The sequence below is a fragment of the Poecilia reticulata genome, chromosome 7, assembly GCF_904066995.2.
Source record: "Poecilia reticulata chromosome 7, P_reticulata-male-v2, whole genome shotgun sequence".
Classification (NCBI taxonomy): domain Eukaryota; kingdom Metazoa; phylum Chordata; class Actinopteri; order Cyprinodontiformes; family Poeciliidae; genus Poecilia; species Poecilia reticulata.
The window spans coordinates 9008302-9026497 of record NC_088836.1 but is presented as its reverse complement, the minus strand read 5'-3'; the positions used below and the strand labels follow the sequence as shown (position 1 = coordinate 9026497).

General features: G+C 37.0%; 3 protein-coding genes across 5 annotated transcripts; 1 reads left to right on the top strand and 2 right to left on the bottom strand.

Annotated features, from left to right (window-relative positions):
* Positions 1-1340: 1340 nt before the first annotated feature.
* Positions 1341-3333, top strand: LOC103467150 (L-rhamnose-binding lectin SML-like). The gene is made up of 9 exons (XM_081608789.1): positions 1341-1440; positions 1553-1585; positions 1675-1734; positions 1819-1957; positions 2089-2198; positions 2409-2453; positions 2616-2748; positions 2843-2946; positions 3189-3333. Exons 1-9 carry the CDS (start codon positions 1416-1418, stop codon positions 3215-3217), a joined length of 678 nt encoding a protein of 225 aa, XP_081464915.1. The 5' UTR covers positions 1341-1415; the 3' UTR covers positions 3218-3333.
* A 3126-nt stretch (positions 3334-6459) lies between these two features.
* Positions 6460-12345, bottom strand: LOC145552188 (L-rhamnose-binding lectin SML-like). 3 transcript variants are annotated; one of them, XM_081608790.1, is made up of 12 exons: positions 12177-12345; positions 11979-12082; positions 10453-11736; positions 10113-10266; positions 9882-9914; positions 9737-9799; positions 9031-9166; positions 8017-8126; positions 7880-7924; positions 7638-7770; positions 6851-6954; positions 6460-6733 (listed from the first exon to the last, which is right to left on the bottom strand). In XM_081608790.1, exons 4-12 carry the CDS (start codon positions 10141-10143, stop codon positions 6726-6728), a joined length of 663 nt encoding a protein of 220 aa, XP_081464916.1. In that variant the 5' UTR covers positions 10144-10266; positions 10453-11736; positions 11979-12082; positions 12177-12345; the 3' UTR covers positions 6460-6725. The 3 variants fall into 3 exon arrangements, with proteins under 3 accessions (XP_081464916.1, XP_081464917.1, XP_081464918.1); XM_081608791.1 differs by having other exon boundaries at positions 11424-11736; positions 12177-12337; XM_081608792.1 differs by having other exon boundaries at positions 10113-10255; positions 11424-11736; positions 12177-12336.
* A 1716-nt stretch (positions 12346-14061) lies between these two features.
* Positions 14062-18016, bottom strand: LOC145552187 (caspase-9-like). The gene is made up of 10 exons (XM_081608788.1): positions 17989-18016; positions 17709-17895; positions 17539-17622; positions 16526-16587; positions 16241-16417; positions 16057-16146; positions 15485-15632; positions 15178-15366; positions 14991-15100; positions 14062-14887 (listed from the first exon to the last, which is right to left on the bottom strand). Exons 1-10 carry the CDS (start codon positions 18010-18012, stop codon positions 14783-14785), a joined length of 1176 nt encoding a protein of 391 aa, XP_081464914.1. The 5' UTR covers positions 18013-18016; the 3' UTR covers positions 14062-14782.
* Positions 18017-18196: the final 180 nt, after the last annotated feature.

Sequence of the window (18196 nt, the reverse complement as noted above, 5' to 3'; positions counted from 1 at the left end):
CACGTTACATCTGGAAAAATAAAACGTTCGTTGAAGGATAGTACATCACTGTTTCAGAGCATTTGGCAACCCTTTAGTGATTTCTTACAAGCTATGTCTGTATGAATAACACATTTATGAACATTCCTACCTCTGAAATGTTTATATCAGTTTGCTTCTTTTTTTGTTGTTAATGTCTGCTTTTTTTTTACATTCTTGTACAACAAACTTGAGCTCTTCTTTGTAAATTAAAAATATTTATAATGTAAAGTGCTTCATAGAAATGACTCAATCTGCAGTTGAGAAAGTTAGTGCAACTATACTTAACCAATTTAATGAGGCACATATTAATGAATGTCACAGTGTTACTTTTATCCATAAACTATTAAAACAAAGCTGTATCATAAAGTTACTTTATGATACAGTATCATAAAGTAACTTTATGATACAGTATCATAAAGTAACTTTATGATACTGTATCATACCTAAGGATGATGTATCCTTAGGTATCTCTAAAGAGACTGTTACCACCTGTGTGGACAACGTTGTAGCATCTTTTAACTTTAAGACCCATCAAACACAAGGATGAGTCTGTAACTGAAACTGTAAACGCTCTAAGCCATTAAGGCATGCTTATTATTTTAATCCTTCCAGAGTGAGTAACAACACCCTGTGGGAAAAATTAGATCTCAAATCTTAATTCATTATTACCACCTTAAAACAATATAGAAGGATGTACTTTTTGTCAGGATTCAGAATCTAATTGCCAAATTCAACACTGATTAATCAGAACAAGGTTGCACGGATTCTAATTTGCATGCTACTTAAATATATCTAGAGTTTAGTTAGGGGCAGCTGCAGCAAGGTGTTGCAATTGTAGTAAAAAAAAAAAAAAAAGGTTGTTGGCTCCAAACCCAGTCAGGGACAATCAACATGGATTAATTAATTAATGTTCTCTATATGCATGGTTCATTCTGGATGCTGCAGTTCAACAATCAGCATGTTAGGGATAATTGTCTAAGTTTCCCATTGTTTTTGTGTGTACCTGTCTGTCTTTGGTTATTTGTCCTGTGTGGTGTTGCCCTACTTGAGGCTGTTCCGAGTCTCGCGTATTGTACTCTTTCCAGTCCCTCTTGTCTCCCGCTGATCTTGGCTTGGCTCACTGCTACAAGCATCTTGAACTCTTTTTTTTTTTTTTTTTTTTTTTTCCCCTTCGCTGCTCCCAAGATGGATGTCTGCTTCATATCCCTCTTGGGGTTAAGATGTTATTGTAGATTTTTGGTGTGTTGTAGCCAGCTAAATAAGTGCCACAGGAGTCAGGTTCAGGCTTCTTATGAAAAACAGTCGGCTGCCCTAGTTTCACATGAATAAATACCAAGCAAGCCTGTTCCCACCCTCAGTCTTTCTGTTCACCAACGTTTGAATCTTCTACAACCATGATGCTCTTCAGTGCTACTTTATGTGAGTATAAACTCATAAAATTACTACTGTGGAAAAATGTCTTACTGGACGAGGTTAAATTGTTCTTGATTTGTCATATGTTAGTAAGAACTTAGTAGATCTTCTTTTCCAGATCTGGCATCAACCTGCCTGCTTGTAGATGCAGGTACTCAGCTTTTCTATCTGGTTTGAAGAAGTGTGGATACATTTCCAAGCTTCTTGTATTATAATCATACTCTTATGATGCATCCTTAGGTATCTCTAAAGAGACTGTTACCACCTGTGTGGACAACGTTGTGCATCGTCTGAGCTGTGGTATGACTTGAAACTAAAGGACTAAAAGGTTGGTTTAGTGTCAAGCTAAAACTTTTAAAGTCTTACTCAATTTTTTTCCTACAGATTTGGAGAGCGTGATAAGTGTCGAGACGTCCCTGTACGGACGTACGGACAATGTGACGTGCAGTGAAGGGACGAGTCCAGATCAGGTTTCCAACACTCACTGCTCTCTTGCTGGGGTTGCTCATGTCGTCAAGAAAAGGTACACAGTTGAAGTGGCTCAGCTATGTAGGTGTACAGTATAGAATAATTACATGCATATTTAAAGTTGGTACATGTCAGAATTTTTGTTTGTGATTCCATTTGATTTTTTAGTCATTTTTGTTCTTGCAGATGTAATGGAAAAAAGGTGTGCGAGCTGAGCACAGATGTCCTTCGAGGCTCTGATCCCTGCAGGGGCACCGCCAAATATCTGCAGACCACCTACACCTGCCTTCCCGCCTGTAGGTCACCCCGCCTGGGTTTGGTTAAGTAAAAAATGTGTTTGATTTAATTAGCTTCTTGATTGTAGTAGAGTGCTAAATACAAAAGTGATGCAGTGGAAACCAATACTTAGTAATCCAGTCATGGAGATTTATATTGCATGTACTGCCGTCGCAGCAGAACAGTTTGGAGTTAATTTTGTCATCATGTGATTTCTGTAACTTTTTCAGTTCACCGCATGACATGTGAGGACTCTTTATCACACTTAAGTTGTGGTAAGATCTTTTTTTTTTTAAATACATATAATCTACATGGCAAAAAAAAATATTATATATATATATATATATATATATATATATATATATATATATATATATATATATATATATATATATATATATATAGTTTAATAACAATCCATCCTTTCTTATTGTCAGATCAAGAACAGGTTATTGTTGTCCATGGAGCTGATTACGGACGCAGAGACCAGACCACATGTCGGTATGGACGCCCAGCCAATCAGATCCAAAACACAGCCTGCTCCAGCCCCACCACCAAAGTTGCTGAAAGGTAGTTTCTCCATTCTGTTCCAGCTTGCTTCGGCAAGGCTGTATAACTGGACTGGCTTCAGTTGAGAAATCGTATTTGCTGTGTGCCTTTACAGCTGCCAAGGGAAAAACAGTTGCATCATTAAAGCCAGCAACTCTGTGTTTGGAGATCCCTGTGTGGGCACTTACAAGTACCTGGAGGTGGCTTACAACTGTCAGTGTGAGTGGACTGAAATGATGTCTTGAGCTACACTGACGTTAGTGTAGGTCTACATCTGCCATGAAAAAAAAGAACAGATGCTAATATTTTTAAGCGCCTAAACACTTTATTATGTAAATATAAATTCATTGTTTCAGTTTGTAAGTAGATTTAGTATTTAAGTGTAAAGTAAAAGTGTAACTATGTTGCTCAATCAGTACCTTAAAACAAATCTTTTGCTTTGTTTGTTTTTTCCTCCCCAGATCCTGTCACTCCAGATGAGCAGATATAAAAACAGATCATGCAAAAAATACAGAATAATCAGCATCCGTCATGTTTAAGGGCTGTTTTCTTGCTTATCTACTTTCTCATGTTAAATAAAATATATAATAAAAAGTTTGAAAAAAACTTTCTTTTTAAGACTTCTGCCAGGAATGTGACTTTATCTGGTAATTCCAGGTGTTCCAGGAAGTCAAAGAGGATAAAAGCCAACAAGAGGCGCTATTGACTGTTCAGGAAACCTGCAACACACAATGCTGTTACTGTAATTCATCTCCAATATGTTCTTTCTACAGGTGACATTTAAAATTTTAGTCAGAGGAGGTTTCATTTGTCTTGGAGACAGTTTAATGCTGACGTTTAAAGTATTATATAAATTACATATATATATAATATGTAATTTAACCTAAATAGATTATTTTTATCAAGAACTATATCTTTAAAGTCCTTTGTCAGTGTTGGAAAAATTTTGAACTTTCTAAAATTTAAACTGATGGGGGGGAAACTCTCTGTACACATAAATGAAAGCTTTACAAATGATTTTGTTGTCCATAAAGCAACCAATCTCTCTGTTGGATTTCCGTAGAATTATTTTAGTTTAACTTCTTTTGGATGTTAAAATACGATAAAAAAAGAGAATCTGTTTAGAAGAACTGGATGGAAAACTACCACCATATTATAACGGTAATATGAGGTAACTTTGGATTTACCTTCATTCATTTTTCACCTCTCTAACTGCAATATCATCATGCATGCTGCTATTAATGGGAGGAGCCACACTAAGTCATATTCTTCGTACAGTAAAGTCATTGTGCTCGTTTTTGCTGCTCCGTCTTGACCCAGTTACACTGTAGTCATGGTCACATTTTTTTCACAGCCAACTGAATAAAGTCAAGCTTTTATTCAGCTCTTCATCCGGCCACATAAATACAGGAGTCTTGCGTTCAGCATCAGTCCAGCTTCTCGTTGGAGACTACAATCTTTGAACCATGCTGTTCTTCAGACTCAACTCTGCACTATGTGAGTACTCTCAACATTATAACAGTGATCACTGGTATAGCAAATCAAAAATACCTAGATATATTCTCTCTCTGTGATTATATTCGGCTAATTTTATAAGTAAGGTCTGTAAAACAGAACGATTACGTTTGGCCAATTTCACAATAAAATGTAAAGTGAGCTTTTTTATTACAATCTGGCACTTTCCTCCATCCCTAGTGCTTGCAACAGCTTGCCTACTCATGGTATCTGGTAAGTATTTACAGTTATGGAAATTTACATAACTATTACTTTTTTACTTAAAGCACTTATATTTATTTATTTTTAGGCCCGAGCAGCTAAGCGCTGCGAAAAATGTAAGTTGATTCTTTTTTGCGGCAACATTCCATGTCCCCATGTTTTGCTTACAATTATTTTTTCTAAAATGTGCCAAATATGTACAACAAAGTATTTTAATTATACATTTAGATGTTTTCACGCCAGCTGGAGATGGGCACCAGCAACCCTTCCCTGCCCACTAATGGACAAGGGTGCAGAAAAATGGATGGATGGATGGATTGAGATGTTTGCCATTATTCAAATATAAACAAAATGTCTTTTAAATATTATTTTGTTTTTTACACACCTTTTTGTTGACTGACATGTTCAATTTTATGTGTCCCCAGTGCAGCGTAATAGATTTCCTCATGACATTTAAACTGTAATATATATATATATATATATTTATGTTTTTCTTCAATAAGTTGGTTGACTGGACTACACCTTATTTTAATATGCAATTTAATCTACTGAAACTATTTTCACATTTGATATTTTCTTAAAAAGATTTGATCTCTGCTCATTTCCAAGACCTGATTGTGAACAAATGTTGATGTACATTTTTTTTATTATGATTTTTTTTATTTATTTATTTCCAAGCACCAGTAAATTATTGACCTAATTTCCTTTTCCTATTGTCAGAAGTTGTTCTTCCCTTTCTTCTATGTTTCCTTCCCTCTCTCACTGCCCTCTTTCCTTTGCCTTTTTATTCCTCGTCTTTTCTTTCTCCTCATGCCATTTTGCAGCATCTTTCCTTTCTTATTTCTTATTGTGCCTTTATTCCTAATTGCTCTTTTCTTCTGTAACTGTATCCAACCTGCCTTCCTTCATTCTGGACTTCCTTTCCTCTCTCCATTGTGTCCAGTCTTCTCTGTCGTTAATTCTTTATACTCATGTCTCCCTCCTAGTCTTCCCTTCCTTCCTTTCCAGGTGTGCTTTCTTACTTCTTAAATGTTTATTATGCCCAGGTAGTGTTGCCTGGGCCTAATAACCAGGACAACACTCCCTGCAAAAATCTTTTCTTGTCTTTTAGTGTCTGATTAAAATTTAAGCTACGTTACAATGCGGATTTGCCCAAATGTTTAACAATGAATTAGATTCATTCCGCATTTGTTTCAGGGCTTTTTAATTAGAGGTCATCAAATTAGAAATGCTAATTTAATTGTTCTGCCATTTGTTTGTGCAGCAGCAGCTTCATTGTACGGTTGTTTGCTTCCTCACCAGAAAATGGCAGAGTTGAACAAGTTCACTGCCGAACATCAGGAGGAGGCTGGGTCAGACGGAGAGGAGGACAGCGCACGGCAGCCAGCCGCCGACGCAGAAACCTCCAGCCAACTCATCGTCCAGCAGGTCCGAACCGTTGATCAAGATGGGAACCTGAAGGTTGTTTACCCGTCAAAAACGGATCTCTCCAAAGAAATCAGTAACTTCACTGTCATTTGGTAGTAATATTTTATGTCAACACCAATTTACATCCTATTATTTTAAGTTTTCTCTTTTGAACCCTGAGCTTTTATCACAGTCATTTTGGTGCGATGCATCCGTCTAGTTTTCACACATTCAAAACAAACACATTTGTATGAAGTATTGACCGAGTGTAAATGTACCCCCATAGCTATTGCATGATTTCTTTTCATATTTTTGGATGAATCCCCAAGCAACAAATACTTCAAATGTGATCTTTTTTTTTTTTAACGCACACAAATGCCCTTTGGTTAGTGACGCTTACTTTAACTGATGACTTTTTCTTCAGATTTATTTTGATTCATTAACTTTATCTATTATTCTATTATAATAGATATTATTCTATTCTATTATTCTATTCTAGATCTATTTATCTATTCCGTTTTGGCATAATCTTTTCTCTCATGCAGGGGACAACATGGTAACTGAACCAGAATGTGGGGTTCAGTCAGAAAAAAATCATGAACACAACAATGACAGATGCTAAATGTTTTATTTCTTGACAGTTTTAATTCTTTAAGCAGACCTGAGTAATGTAATTCCTCAATGGGAACCAAACACACTTGCCAACATCTGCTGAAAAAAATCTAATCAAATAATCTGGTCCAATTACAGACCTTAAACATTAGCATGACCTATACTAATCTGGGTATGATTTTGTACTTGAAATAAAATCTTGTATGTGCTAACAATGTGTTTTCCAATTCTTGTGTTGGTCATGCAGATCTTTCTGAAGTCACTCAAAAATCTGCAAATAAAACAGAATTTTCAAATCAGAAAAGAAACTTGCTGCTACGGATATTTGCTCTAAGAAAATGGCACACCTTTGTCATAAAGTGTCAAAAAAAGCCTGTAAGCTACTCACATTCACAAGTGTAAGCCACCTCCAGGTACTTGAATGTGCCTATGCACGGGTCTCCAAAAACTGAGTTGCGGGCTCTGATTGTGCAGCTGTTTTTCCCGTTACAGCTGCGGATGACCAGGTGACAGACATACTGTTAATGCTGCTTTCCCAGTGAAACAAAAAGTGTCTTTTTTTTTTTTAAGTAGTTTTTTCCTTTTCCATTTAGGTGTGTTTTAAAATGTGCCTCTTAATCGAGAGAGGGTAGGACAGTCACACAGAAGCAAGGCTGCAATTTTTGCAGCACCAGCCCTTCTGACTTACACCAGCAGCCAATGTGGGTTAAATGTTCTGTCTCGTGCAGGCGGACCGGGAATCGAACCGACAGTCCTCCGATTGCAGGGCCAGCAGTAATAAGACCAGAATATGGCTGGTGAGATTGACTGTGGTTTATCAGATAATTCATGACTTAAGGAAGTAATTATTTCATGTAGGGCCAGGTTAGTTTGGTTAGTTGTTTTTGTTTCCCTCTTAATAGTATTACTTGTTTATACTTGGTATGAATTTTTGTAAATTCAATTTTGCTTAATCTGAAAGTTATAAGTGGAACAAAAAAGAAAAGTCAAGAGATCTCTTTGGAGACCATCATTTCATAGCTCTACTAAATGCTAATGTTTCCACTGGATCTTGTCACGGATACACTGTAAAACTTTTGAGCCGCATTTAGTTGTGTCTGAGGTTAAAATGGTGTGAGGAGTTTTATGATGTTATTTTATGTTCATTTCCCTTAGGAAAATGACCCAGTACTTACGTTTGAGCCACTATGTTGGTGGGGTTTGAGCAGTAAACGTTTTCAGTTTGAGAGGCAGGTCGTCTGTACGAGCAGGTGGTGTGGTCTCGGCGTCCGTAGTCGGCCCCATAGACAAATATGACCTGCCCGTAATCTGATCGAGAGCAGGACAATAACTTGCACACACAGCAGTGATAAAGTAATCATGCCCACGTATGTTTAATTCATACTCACCCATTTGTAAATGGAAAATAAGTACTCACCACAATTCAAATGTGCATAGGAGTGTTCACATGTGACAAGACGATCTGTGAAAATGAACAACATGGACAACCTTAGACATTTCACAACTTTATGTGCAGCTCAGCTCAGTTCTTAGTGCCGTTCAGAGGTGACTGACTTGCTGGGAGGCAGGTGTAATTGGTCTCCAGATACTTGGCGATGCCGACGCAGGGATCGAGGCTGCGAACGTCACCCGTGTTGAACTCACAAACCCTCTTGCCATCACACCTGTTACAATGACAGTGGAAGCACGCCACTGAATTCCTCAATAACGCAATAAAAGAAAAATAATGTATTCAGAAGATTAAATATAATCACTAAATCTCTGACTCCTCACCAGTTAGTTCTTCTAGACCTAAATGTTGCGCATCTTTTAAGTAAAGGGTACTTTCCTGTTTTTTTTTTTACTCTCAGTTATCTTTTATGCTGCAGATTTCAACCATTGCTTTTATGCAAAGTTGTAAATGTCTATTGGTTGTTTGAGGTAATTATGCTGAAATATTATTTGTCATGAACAATAAAATTTGTTTCAAATAGAAAACAGTAGGCTGCTAATAAAATGCCCTTGATTTATCATAATCAAGTGAGCACATTTATAAAGGCAGGACTTTGGTCAGCTTGCAGGTCTGGGTCCTGACACAACGCTGTGGCGGAAGACATCAGGAATGACCTGAGAGTAGCAACTCCTCTAATTTATCTTGGAAGGAAATTTGCCAAATGTTCAAACCATTTAAAGATCCCTGCTCTAATGTAAGAACCAGGATTCACATGTGCCAAATAAATAAATAAATAAATAAATAAATAATTGTGACAAAAATGTAACTTTCCAAGCCATAACCTGCTCTCAGTGGCTCAAAAAAAGTTTGTATGCACAATGTGCAACACATAGGCGCGCTGCACTTGGGGGGGGCGCCAAAGCGACAGCTAAAAAAATATTTTTAGTCGCCATTTTCTATATTTAACAGCCGTTTGTGCGTGTGTGAGTGATTTGATCAATAACAGAAGCACAACACTGATTATGCACCTCTCAGGAGGGATGCCGCAGACAGCTCGGAAGGTACAATACTTGCGCCCCCACCTGCTGTGCGTAGCGACATAGTTTTTTAGTTGAAGCTGGCCATAATGAGACTACCTGTTTTTGATGATGTCCACAGCGCCCTCTTGAGAGCACTGTGTGTTGGCAAGCTGCTGGGGAGACTTGCCCTCACTGCAGATCCGTCGGTCAGCTCGTCCATACAGGGCTGACTGCACACTGATCACTCCGTTATCTGTTACACACAACAGAAAACCAGAAGATTTGCTTTAATTTTTGTACCTAATATGTAAAGACAGTTTTCCAGATACAACAAGCTTTACAAGTGTACAATCAAGCCATTTTCATATGAGCACAGCTGCAGTAACTTTTATAAAGAAATGTTTCTTTTTTACATATTTGTTAAAGCTATCACCATCACAGTATAATATGAAACAGATAATCTGTGTAAAAAAAAAAAAAATCATTCTCCTCTGCCTTCTATTGTCCTGCTGTCATCTACAAAAATGCACTGCTCCTGGTGAAAAAACCAAAAAACATTACAGGTTATCACTTCAAAAGTCCAATCACAGCTTACACAATCATCTTTGTGTACACATTGACCGGGAGAGGTGCATTTTTGCAGATGGCAATAGTAACACTGGGAAGAGGAGCTCTAGCTTTTCACAGATTACCTTTCATACTATGCTTTCCCGGTATGGTGACAGTTTTAACATGCAAGAAGCGTTTTTGTAAAAGTTACATACTCCGACTTTTAATGTAAGATTTATTCAATTGTAAAGTAAATTTAGATCTTTTAGCTAACCACAGCTCAAATGCTGGATATTATCGCTGTCATCACAGGTTGTGGCCTTTTCGGTAACAGCAACTGTAAAAAAAATAAAAATAAATATAAGTGCTTTAAGTAAAAAGTATTAGTTATGTAAATTTCCATAACTGTAAATACTTACCAGATACCATGAGTAGGAAAGCTGTTGCAAGCACTAGGGATGGAGGAAAGTGCCAGATTGTAATAAAAAAGCTCACTTTACATTTTATTGTGAAATTGGCCAAACGTAATCGTTCTGTTTTACAGACCTTACTTATAAAATTAGCCGAATATAATCACAGAGAGAGAATATATCTAGGTATTTTTGATTTGCTATACCAGTGATCACTGTTATAATGTTGAGAGTACTCACATAGTGCAGAGTTGAGTCTGAAGAACAGCATGGTTCAAAGATTGTAGTCTCCAACGAGAAGCTGGACTGATGCTGAATGCAAGACTCCTGTATTTATGTGGCCGGATGAAGAGCTGAACAAAAGCTTGACTTTATTCAGTTGGCTCTTATCAACCTGTGAAAAAATGTGACCATGACTACAGTGTAACTGGGTCAAGACGGAGCAGCAAAAACGAGCACAATGACTTTACTGTACGAAGAATATGACTTAGTGTGGCTCCTCCCATTAATAGCAGCATGCATGATGGATGATATTGCAGTTAGAGAGGTGAAAAATGAATGAAGGTAAATCCAAAGTTACCTCATATTACCGTTATAGTTGGTTCTTTCCTCTTCAAAAAAGCTTTGAGATGACTCATCCATTTACTGTAAAGGTAGTCGGTTCTGTGATATTTTCCGGATGTACTTCCTTGAAGGAGAGCTCCTGTACTGAACGATCACAGGTTCCCCCTAAAATATATGAATCATTTACTTAAACTTGTTTTTTTTCCCCTTAATGGTATGACTGAGGAAAACTCATTGGTATGACATTCTACTGAATTTTAAAGTGCAAAATTACTACATCAGTGACAAATAATCCATATTTAAACTTTCTTCAAATTAAATGTATTTCAATGTTACAGTTCTGAACATAAAGCTGATTTTTATCCTGTAAAATGAGGCTGATGTGATCAGGGTGGAAGTGCAGGTCTGGCAGAAAGCTTTAGCCAAACAAAGCCTGACTCGACCATGACTGATCATCCTGTGGACTAAAAAGGGTTTATGATTGTCTGCGTCGGCGAGACATTTGGATTTTTCTCTCATCCCAGACAGAATTTAAAACACACCCTCTCAAGTCCACACATTGTTTATAATAGAATTTTAACTAATACAAAGTGGACACTAATCCGTAACAGATGTGGTAGTTTTCCATCCAGTTCTTCTAAACAGATTCTCTTTTTTTATCGTATTTTAACATCCAAAAGAAGTTAAACTAAAATAATTCTACGGAAATCCAACAGAGAGATTGGTTGCTTTATGGACAACAAAATCATTTGTAAAGCTTTCATTTATGTGTACAGAGTTTCCCCCCCATCAGTTTAAATTTTAGAAAGTTCAAAAATTTTCCAACACTGACAAAGGACTTTAAAGATATAGTTCTTGATAAAAATAATCTATTTAGGTTAAATTACATATTATATATATATGTAATTTATATAATACTTTAAACGTCAGCATTAAACTGTCTCCAAGACAAATGAAACCTCCTCTGACTAAAATTTTAAATGTCACCTGTAGAAAGAACATATTGGAGATGAATTACAGTAACAGCATTGTGTGTTGCAGGTTTCCTGAACAGTCAATAGCGCCTCTTGTTGGCTTTTATCCTCTTTGACTTCCTGGAACACCTGGAATTACCAGATAAAGTCACATTCCTGGCAGAAGTCTTAAAAAGAAAGTTTTTTTCAAACTTTTTTATTATATATTTTATTTAACATGAGAAAGTAGATAAGCAAGAAAACAGCCCTTAAACATGACGGATGCTGATTATTCTGTATTTTTTGCATGATCTGTTTTTATATCTGCTCATCTGGAGTGACAGGATCTGGGGAGGAAAAAACAAACAAAGCAAAAGATTTGTTTTAAGGTACTGATTGAGCAACATAGTTATACTTTTACTTTACAATTAAATACCAAATCTACTTACAAACTGAAACATTGAAGATATATTTACATACTAAAGTGTTTAGGCGCTTAAAAATATTAGCATCTGTTCTTTTTTTTCGTGGCAGATGTAGACCTACACTAACGTCAGTGTAGCTCAAGACATCATTTCAGTCCACTCACACTGACAGTTGTAAGCCACCTCCAGGTACTTGTAAGTGCCCACACAGGGATCTCCAAACACAGAGTTGCTGGCTTTAATGATGCAACTGTTTTTCCCTTGGCAGCTGTAAAGGCACACAGCAAATACGATTTCTCAACTGAAGCCAGTCCAGTTATACAGCCTTGCCGAAGCAAGCTGGAACAGAATGGAGAAACTACCTTTCAGCAACTTTGGTGGTGGGGCTGGAGCAGGCTGTGTTTTGGATCTGATTGGCTGGGCGTCCATACCGACATGTGGTCTGGTCTCTGCGTCCGTAATCAGCTCCATGGACAACAATAACCTGTTCTTGATCTGACAATAAGAAAGGATGGATTGTTATTAAACTATATGAACAGAAAGACTGAGGGTGGGAACAGGCTTGCTTGGTATTTATTCATGTGAAACTAGGGCAGCCGACTGTTTTTCATAAGAATCCTGAACCTGACTCCTGTGGCACTTATTCAGCTGGCTACAACACACCAAAAATCTACAATAACATCTTAACCCCAAGAGGGATATGAAGCAGACATCCATCTTGGGAGCAGCGAAGGGGAAAAAAAAAAAAAAAGAGTTCAAGATGCTTGTAGCAGTGAGCCAAGCCAAGATCAGCGGGAGACAAGAGGGACTGGAAAGAGTACAATACGCGAGACTCGGAACAGCCTCAAGTAGGGCAACACCACACAGGACAAATAACCAAAGACAGACAGGTACACACAAAAACAATGGGAAACTTAGACAATTATCCCTAACATGCTGATTGTTGAACTGCAGCATCCAGAATGAACCATGCATATAGAGAACATTAATTAATTAATCCATGTTGATTGTCCCTGACTGGGTTTGGAGCCAACAACCTTTTTTTTTTTTTTTACTACAATTGCAACACCTTGCTGCAGCTGCCCCTAACTAAACTCTAGATATATTTAAGTAGCATGGAAATTAGAATCTGTGCAACCTTGTTCTGATTAATCAGTGTTGAATTTGGCAATTAGATTCTGAATCCTGACAAAAAGTTCATCCTTCTATATTGTTTTAAGGTGGCAATAATGAATTAAGATTTGAGATCTAATTTTTCCCACAGGGTGTTGTTACGAATACTCACTCTGGAAGGATTAAAATAATAAGCATGCCTTAATGGCTTAGAGCGTTTACAGTTTCAGTTACAGACTCATCCTTGTGTTTGATGGGTCTTAAAGTTAAAAGATGCTACATGAAGTAACTTTATGATACAGCTTTGTTTTAATAGTTTATGGATAAAAGTAACACTGTGACATTCATTAATATGTGCCTCATTAAATTGGTTAAGTATAGTTGCACTAACTTTCTCAACTGCAGATTGAGTCATTTCTATGAAGCACTTTACATTATAAATATTTTTAATTTACAAAGAAGAGCTCAAGTTTGTTGTACAAGAATGTAAAAAAAAGCAGACATTAACAACAAAAAAAGAAGCAAACTGATATAAACATTTCAGAGGTAGGAATGTTCATAAATGTGTTATTCATACAGACATAGCTTGTAAGAAATCACTAAAGGGTTGCCAAATGCTCTGAAACAGTGATGTACTATCCTTCAACGAACGTTTTATTTTTCCAGATGTAACGTGTTGGACAGCTCTTGCAGCCATATTTTGGAGTAGTGCCGACTCTTTTCATATCAGAATTTATTTGTTTTTGCAATGATGAGTAGGAAATAAACTTTCGCTGTCTTGAAGTAACTTTTCTGAATATCTGAGATGTGCCTAGTATGATTAACCAAATACAAACACACACATGTATATATATCTCCACTGAGGAACATCATTATTATAAGGAAGATTTAAAAGAAAGATTTAGACATCTCAGTCTAAATGGATTGAGAAGTCCCTGTTGAGTAAAATAAACTTTTATTAGGTAAAACAAATATTGGGGTGCACTTAAATTGGATTGTCTTTAATAAGAGACACCTTGGAAGAAAAAGGCCACTTGAAAATGTTCATAAAACTTGTGGGGATTCAAGGGGAATATTGTGATTTTTTGTTTTGTTAGAAGCTTGACAAGTATTAATCAAGAAAGACTAGACGACTTAATAGTAAAAGGTGCTTTATGTAATTGGAAGCGATGCCATGTAAATTGCACATCTTTCATCACATCAGCTGAAAAGAGCAAAGGCAAACTTAAAGACATTGAAAATATTTGAGTACAATGGAGAAATATTTACAATCGACAGCGGAAAGAGAACACATATAATTAAAAGGAACTTGAGTCCAGTAGATGAGACGTTATTTGCGAGAACAATTGATTTATAGACCTTCCCAGCTGTTTGGTCTTGACCCAAACTGTTCTCCAAACTCTCACAAGACGTTTTCTCTTTTTTTCTACCATTTTCTTTCAGACTATGCACATTCACGTTTGTGTACAAGTACAACCGATCATACAATAACGGGAGATAAATGAACAAAGTAGAGATGGTGTCTTTTTTAAGCTACTGAAGAGCAGAAATAAAACATTATCTTAAACCTAATGTACAGCATGAGATTGTGGATCCATTTATTTTCTTGGCTTATACAAGAACAAAGTCCCCACCAATAAATCAACTCAAAGTAAAACGTCTACAGTAGACATTCATAGTCTGAGTAGAATTGCCACTACATTATACCCAGGAAGTCCATGTAGAAATCTAAGCAACAGTTAAAAATATCCACATTGAGCCATTATTTCCAACAACACTTACAAAATTGATAAAAAAAATTCCCACATTTGACAATTAAGTAGTCAAATACGTTCAGAAGAGGAACAGTCTTCCACTATGGAGAGGTTTGAAAGTAGAGAAGTTTTCGAAGGAAGTTAAAGGAACCAGGCATCTGCTTGTACAGCCCTTTTGCAGAGTTTTGGGAAACTTCGTTGTTAACCTGAAAACAAACCGTGACACGCAGGAGATGATTGTGGTTGTTTAAAAAGATCTTGATAGGTGACAGGGAAGCTTTTTGTGGTGGTCTAATAAGTGAAACTCACCATCATCAGCATGGTGGCCAAGTCATGAGTGGCTGCGTTCTCCTCAAGGATGCGGTCCAGTGTTTCGATGTACCAAGAACCTGCCTGAGTGTCTCTCCAGGAAACGAAACCTGAATTGGTCAAAGAGCCATTAGGCTGGCAGGATGTTCTCGGTGACTACACACATGACTTAAAAGTTCAGACATACCAGGGAAGGTAGAGTAGGACACCAGGATGTCACTTGGGGTGGGCAGTGATGTTCTGGCATCCACCTCGTCAGTCATACTCAGAGACTCGCTGCTGGACGACGTCGGGATGGCATCTGTCTGGTCGTCTTGCCCGCCCACCGACGGACTAGTCTCCTCAGGAGACGCCTCAAATCCTACGTCTCTTTCATCTTAAAGACAGGAAAAGCGTCTCTGTGAGAATGTTTTTTTGGGTTTTTTTTTTTTTTTGCACATTTCAATTTTGACTTTCAATCAAAATAAGAATTTCTTTGGTGTTTACTGGTGTACCTCCGCCACAGGCCTGAATGAAGAACAGCTTGGGTTTTCCTTGCAAAGAAGGGCAGTTCTTGCCGTTGAACAAAGTTGTGATGTACTGAACTGTGATGTGAGACCCGTCTGTTCCATACACAGCGCCAGGAAAACGACTATGATTCACCTATAAGCATCATTTAAGCACATATGTTCTTAGATGCCTACTATGTTTAATATCAAACAGATCTAGTTTCAAAGAGTTTTCTACAGAACTCTTTTGTAGCTGAAAGATCATAGGTCCATCTTTCCTGTTAATCTATAAACTTTTACTTTATTTATGAAATGACACAACAAATGTCCTCTCAAACAAATTTACATTATGCCTAATTTTGTTCCTTTATGTTTATTGACCCCCTTGGTGAACACTTTCCCCCCTTTCTGTAGAAGCCTAATCTAACACAGCTTTAATTTGTGAGAGAAAAAATCTACCACACTTCTAGCAATTTTGTTTAACTGGAAATACTTGTAGCATTTATAAGTTATATTTTTAAGTTGGTTGAGAACATTGTAACTGATTTAGGAAAAAAAAGGAAAACTTGAAGACTGACCTCAGTCCCATGGGAGAGCATGATAACCACACAGCAGTCATATTGAGAGTGATCCTTTCTGGACAAAGCTGACAGTTCATGTCTGATTTGCTGAAATGAGACAAAAGAGTTAGATGAGCTGCCTTTTTTTTTTTTTTTTTTTTTTTACACCATTTCAGAAACAGTCGTAGAAGAAAAGACTCACTCTTTGCTTCAGATTTGTCTTGACTTCCACAGTAAAGTTGAGTGCCAAGAATCTTCTCTCCAGCTTTTCACTGTCTATGTTGGAACCTTTGCGATTGCTGAGCTCACTTTGAGGCTCAAAGTCTGCATTGTTTATGATGAGGCAATAACCACATGGACTGGAATCCATTTTATAGCTCTGCCACACAAAAATACAGAAAAATCAACAATATGTAACCAGATCTTATATTGTCTATCCAGACAATTACCAAAATAAGAACATCAGTGAAAATTAAATGGCACTTACCTGAAGACTATCTCGGCGTGTCCTGCCTTCTGGCCTTGGTTTTAAGTACTCCTTCTCAGGTGCTGTAGGATTATATACATTCAAGTACCTACATACATTGCAGCTCAATAATGTGCATCAGTTTGTATCACTTTGCATATTTTAAAGCATAAAAGCAGATGGATTGATGGATCCACCTGCTTTTATACTTTGTTTACATTGGATGAAATCCCAATGTAAACAATGGGACAGATAATTACATTTTAATACCTTCCCCCCCCCCCGCCCCAGCATCTAATGCATCTATTCCTTGGCCAATCAGTCTGTATTTGACATATTACCTTGATTTGCATGATGTACAAACGGTATCCAAACATAGTTGCACTCTAGCAATGGGATTTGTACATCAGTTTATCAATAGTTGAGAAAGTGTACTTTACAACAAATAAAGTCCTGCAATTTTAAAAGAATTCACTGTTTATGATTTTTTAAAATAAATGTGTTATTTTAATGTTTTATAACTCATTTAAATTGTTCTTTAACTGGACAGTGAAACAAATGTTATTTTATACACTGGACTTTTCATTTGAAATCGTATATACCTGATAATTATCAAAACTGTTCAAGACAGAATGAGTTATTTTTTATCTTAAAATTTATTCTCATAATTTAGTAAGCCAATAGCAATGAACACGTTTGGAGGGAAGATCAATTTTTGCACTTATGTCCAACAATCACATTTGGAGAGCAGAATTTCAATGCAGACTTGACAGAATTATAAGGTAAGGGCCAAGATTATTTTGTTGTGCTTTCAACCAAACACGGAAATGGTAATTTATTGATTTCATTTGTTATTTCGGTATATCCTTTGAATGTGACTACGATTCAGCAGACATAACAAAACAGACAACCTTAAATAAACTGGCAACATTTGTACATTAGAATGTTTTTTCTAGAAAAAAACAACAACAAAAAACAACTTATGGGCTTATTTACATTTATTAAAAAGGTATATAAAAATGTGTTTCTCTTACTTGGACTGGAAGACTTATCGGGCCTCTCTATGGGACATATGGGGACAATATATTTACTTTGTTTATTAACATCCATAGGAGAGGCTGGAAGAGGCAGGATGGATAAAAAGATTAGAGTTTACTGTGTTAAAAAAAAAAGTCACGGTGAATGCTGCTTGTGTCTAACTTACAGATGGGCAGAGGTTGCACAACAGGGCGGACCGCTGTGGATAATGATGGAACCCTGGTTAGAGTTTCTATCAAACTCTGCTGACCCGACTCACGTAGGCTCTCCAGGAATAACGGAAAGGCTCGACTCCCTCGGGTCTCTAAGTCCCGGACTAACTGCCTGGCCTGGTCTCGTCTGGTCCCCGAGCTCTGACAGAAGACACCGTCGCAAAGTCTTTGTCATTTTACTTTTGTCCTGAGTGCAATTACTCAAACACAGTGACATTTACCATGATGTCTTACCTTTATCGTATCAATCATGTCCATGGTGAAAACAATACATATTGATAATGTTGTTACACCTGAATTTCCCAATTGTGTGGCCATAAAGGCTGTTTCTATTAAATTCTATCTGACTTCCTGCATGACTGAAAATAGCTTTAACTCAAAATCTAAATTGAGATAACTGTACATAATAATAATAATAATAATAATAATAATAATAATAATA